General features: G+C 41.5%; 1 protein-coding gene across 1 annotated transcript in view; it reads left to right on the top strand.

Annotated features, from left to right (window-relative positions):
* The first annotated feature begins 1,008 nt into the window (after positions 1 to 1,008).
* LOC112076861 (phosphatidylinositol specific phospholipase C X domain containing 1) overlaps positions 1,009 to 4,089 on the top strand; it is a 29,626-nt gene continuing 26,545 nt past the window's right edge. The window contains exons 1-2 of the mRNA XM_070441481.1: positions 1,009 to 1,444; positions 3,138 to 3,274. Of these exons, the coding sequence (XP_070297582.1) occupies positions 1,321 to 1,444; positions 3,138 to 3,274 (261 nt within the window). The 5' untranslated portion in view covers positions 1,009 to 1,320. The remainder of the gene's footprint in view (positions 1,445 to 3,137; positions 3,275 to 4,089) is intronic.

Here is a 4,089-nt window from a genome sequence, read left to right as displayed (position 1 = left end):
AAAGATACTTTCAGCTTTTAATTTTTTAGACATTTGTAAAAATTTCAAAACATAATTCCACTTTGACATTATGGAGTATTGTGTGTAGACCAGTGACACAAAATCTCAATTTAATATTTTTTAAATTCAGGCTGTAACAACAAAATGTGGAAAAAGTCAAGGGGTGTGAATACTTTCTGAAGTATTCTGCATTCTTTACATCGTAACATTGTTTCTACTGGGACTGCTTTCCTCCTCTGAACAGGCTAAACAAGTTCAGGACACCTCAGGTTCAAAGCATCTAACTGCAACTTAAGTTTATACTTAATTTGAGCTTTTCTAAAATGTTCTAACATTATGAATGGAGCGGATGAGAACCTGGGGTCGCTGGCGTGAAAGGCAAACATCCTACGCATTGCGCCAATAAGTCCCGTGTGGCTCAGTTGGTAGAGCATGGCGCTTGCAACGCCAGGGTTGTGGGTTCATCCCCCACGGGGGGACTAGGATGAATATGTATGAACTTTCCAATTTGTAAGTCGCTCTGGATAAGAGCGTCAGCTAAATGACTTAAATGTAAATGTAAATAAGACTAACCCACTTGGTGGAAATTGTAACGTGACTCATAGCAAGGATTGCGACAGTATTCTAATTCTTAAGGTCATTTTGTTCTCTTGGGATAGTATTACTGTCTGTGTAAATAACCGATAAGACTGATGACATTAACTGAACTTGAGTGTGATTGTATCAGACCACATTTTATAGACATAAATGTATTATTTGTGATAAAGGAGGCTACTACAGGAATATTTGTACCCACAATACTGTAGAATGAAAAGGTGAAATGGCAAATTATAAATACTTACATAAATCAATMCCTATGTGTGTTGATGATTTGAAATTAATATTTTTTCGCCATTTTGTGGAAAATAACTTTTTAGACACTCTCTGGGGGTGACAGAGGCGGAGCGACATGACGACCTCTTAGTATCTGATCTAGATTCAGTTTTGTTGTTTGGATCAACGCTCAGTTTTAAAGCGATGCTAGCGACAGTCGATCCAGAGTCAGTCATAACAAGTAAAGGCTTTTTTTATATTTTTAAACGGTCTAGCGCAAACACAATAGGGAAACCAGGAAATGCAACCTTGGGTAATATTCCCACATTGTTGTTCGCTTTCATAGAGGTGTCACTATTTCGGTTTGAGAGTTTCCGTCTGGAACTGATAGAGGAACCGATGGGAGTTATTTGCAATGAAGTGTTGTCATGAGTAGAAACCACTGGGTTTCGTTGTGTGCTTGWCAGTGTGCGAACTTCGGGAGACGGAGCACTGACACGGACACGAATGAATGCGCTGYCCACTGAAGTTGCAATGTATTCTGATGAGGATAACCAGAATTATGAGGACTGGATGTCAAGTTTGCCCGAGGAGCTGTGGGATGTGCCTCTTTCAAGTCTCGCCATACCAGGTAACTTTATTCAACTGCATGCAAACTGTACATGTTTAAATTAAACCATTAAACGCCCAGAATCCTCTCTCACGTTGACAGGTGGCCAATTGCGATAGGYTTTCTAATCTTCAGTAGCCAAACTAGTAGCCTAAAGAGCCATTATTTTCATTCTGTAGCCTAATCATGACTATATAACCATCCCTACAATTATATAACCATTCTTACAAGTATATAACCATCCTTACAATTACAATTTCTTTACAAAACAAATGACCGAGGTAAAGACCGATTCAGGTTGGATATWCACCACCTCTCCTTACGTCCACCAACAGCAGTTAGGGACCGTCAACATAGTGACAAATCAMATTTTTCCAATTKCAATAGCTCTTTTTAACCATTACTCCTAAAACTTTCRAAACTGGTTCTAGCTAATCCGATGGGATAGACACACATTGCACACACTTAATTTTTTTTTGTCGATTTACAATACACACTATTTTAAGTTATTTATTTACATTTTTTAATTTCAATAGCACCTTGGTCATGTGACCTACTGACTTCAAACAAGGTTCAGAATGTACACTCAGTGGGNCATGTGACCTACTGACTTCAAACAAGGTTCAGAATGTACACTCAGTGGGCCTACACATTGCACACCCTTTAGTTTGTCCATTTTCATCTCACACGATTTTACATTAATTTTGTAAACATTCTAATTTCAATAGCTATTTGGTCATGTGACCTACTGGACTCAAACAAGGTTCATAATGAGACTCTGCTTTTACGGTCGGTATTCATACTGAAAATCAAGATCAAGCGAGCTTTTACCCTTCTGCTCCACGAGAAGTTTCTGTCCTCCCTGAGCTCGCCTTAGGACACCTGCGTTACCGTTTGACAGTTGTACCACCCCAGTCAAACTCCCCACCTGCCAGAGGCTGTTCACCTTGGAGACCTACTGCGGATATGGGTACGGCTCGGCGTGAGATTTACACCCTCTCCCCTGGATTTTCAAGGGCCAGGGAGAGCTCACCAGACGCCGCCGAAACCGCAAAGCTTTCCAGGGCTTGGGCCCCTCTCTCGGGGCGAACCCATTCCAGGGCGCCCTGCCCTTCACAAAGAAAAGAGAACTCTCCCCGGGGCTCCCGCCAGCTCCTCCAGGATCGGTCGCGTTATCGCACTGGACGCCTCGCGGCGCCCATCTCTGCCAGTCCGTGGACATTCTGAAAGTAGTTTGAGGTCAGTAGGTCACATGACCAAGGAGCTAATGAAATTTGAAAGTTTGAAAAAATAATGTAACATTTGTGAGATGAAAATTGACAAATTAAAGGGTGTGCAATGTGTCAGCCCAGTGATTGGACATTCTGAACCTTGTTTGAGGTCAGTAGGTCACATGACCAAGGAGCTAAATGAAATTCAAATGTTAAAAAAAGTTTGTTCTTTGTTTAMACTCCTTAATAACACTTAATTCAACTAGGAATACAAAATCCTACTCACATTTCCACATGTTTATTAGCTTTTCCAAAGCGAATTAATGTCCAAATCGTGAAAATAAGACCTATGCATTGTTGTGTGCAATTTTTCCAACATCATGACACTTATTTTGAGTTTTTGGCTCAAGAGGTTTGAAAGCGCGAATATCGGTTGAATATCCAACCTGAAACTGTCTTTACCTCGGTAAACAAATTACAATCTTTCATTCATCCCTATTTAGGAAGTCATGACGCTATGAGTTACTCCCTGGACATCAACTCTCCTCTGATCAGCTCTGAGTCCGACACCTTTAGACTCCTGGATGGTCTCTTCTACTGCCTCACCAGACCTGCTATCTACAGGTGGTCTACCACGCAGGTACAGGGCCTGTTAATACCATGACGTCTGTTGTAAAAAAAAAAAACTGGTTTGCCCGGGGGCTTTGAATAGGCGTAAACTAGCGACTAATGGCTAGGTAGGGTGAGCATAGTAGGAACGCTATAGCCATCTTCTTGTGAATAAMATTAGCTTGAGCAACAATAGTGGAATCGGTGGTTTGCCTTCAAAATAAAAGGCCTACATTTAAAACTGATGCAAATGGATAACAATTTTGGAATCATGCCACAACTGGACTCTGGCCCGAATAGAATTTCGGTACAGATTAGAATAACAGGTTGAGTTGAAGTCACAAGAAGTTGAACCGTGTGCCACAGGATAAGCGTGGTCAGGTCAAGTGTGAGATATGGGGGTTGGTTGAGACACATAGGTAGTTAGGCAGTAGGTTGCCACAGAGTTGTGGTGGCAGCGTTCTCACATCGCTCACTTCCTCTCTCAGCCAAACTTCTCACGCGATGGTGGTTCATCACTTAAAGTATCTGTGACACAGCCTGCCTGTCTGTCTTCTCAAGCATTGGATTCCAGTAAACCATGATGCATGGTTTAACTGGAATCCTAGTCTTCATAGTGATGTATGCACGGTTTACTGGAATCCTAGTCTTCATAGTGATGTATGCACGGTTTACTGGAATCCTAGTCTTCATAGTGATGTATGCACGGTTTACTGGAATCCTAGTCTTCATAGTGATGTATGCACGGTTTACTGGAATCCTAGTCTTCATAGTGATGTATGCATGGTTTACTGGAATCCTAGTCTTCATAGTGATGTATGCACGGTTTAAAACACCGCAACGGAA

Source organism: Salvelinus sp. IW2-2015, unplaced genomic scaffold (genome assembly GCF_002910315.2).
Source record: "Salvelinus sp. IW2-2015 unplaced genomic scaffold, ASM291031v2 Un_scaffold4094, whole genome shotgun sequence".
NCBI lineage: Eukaryota > Metazoa > Chordata > Actinopteri > Salmoniformes > Salmonidae > Salvelinus > Salvelinus sp. IW2-2015.
The sequence above is the reverse complement of the archived record's forward strand: the minus strand, read 5'-3'. Positions and strand labels throughout refer to the sequence as shown.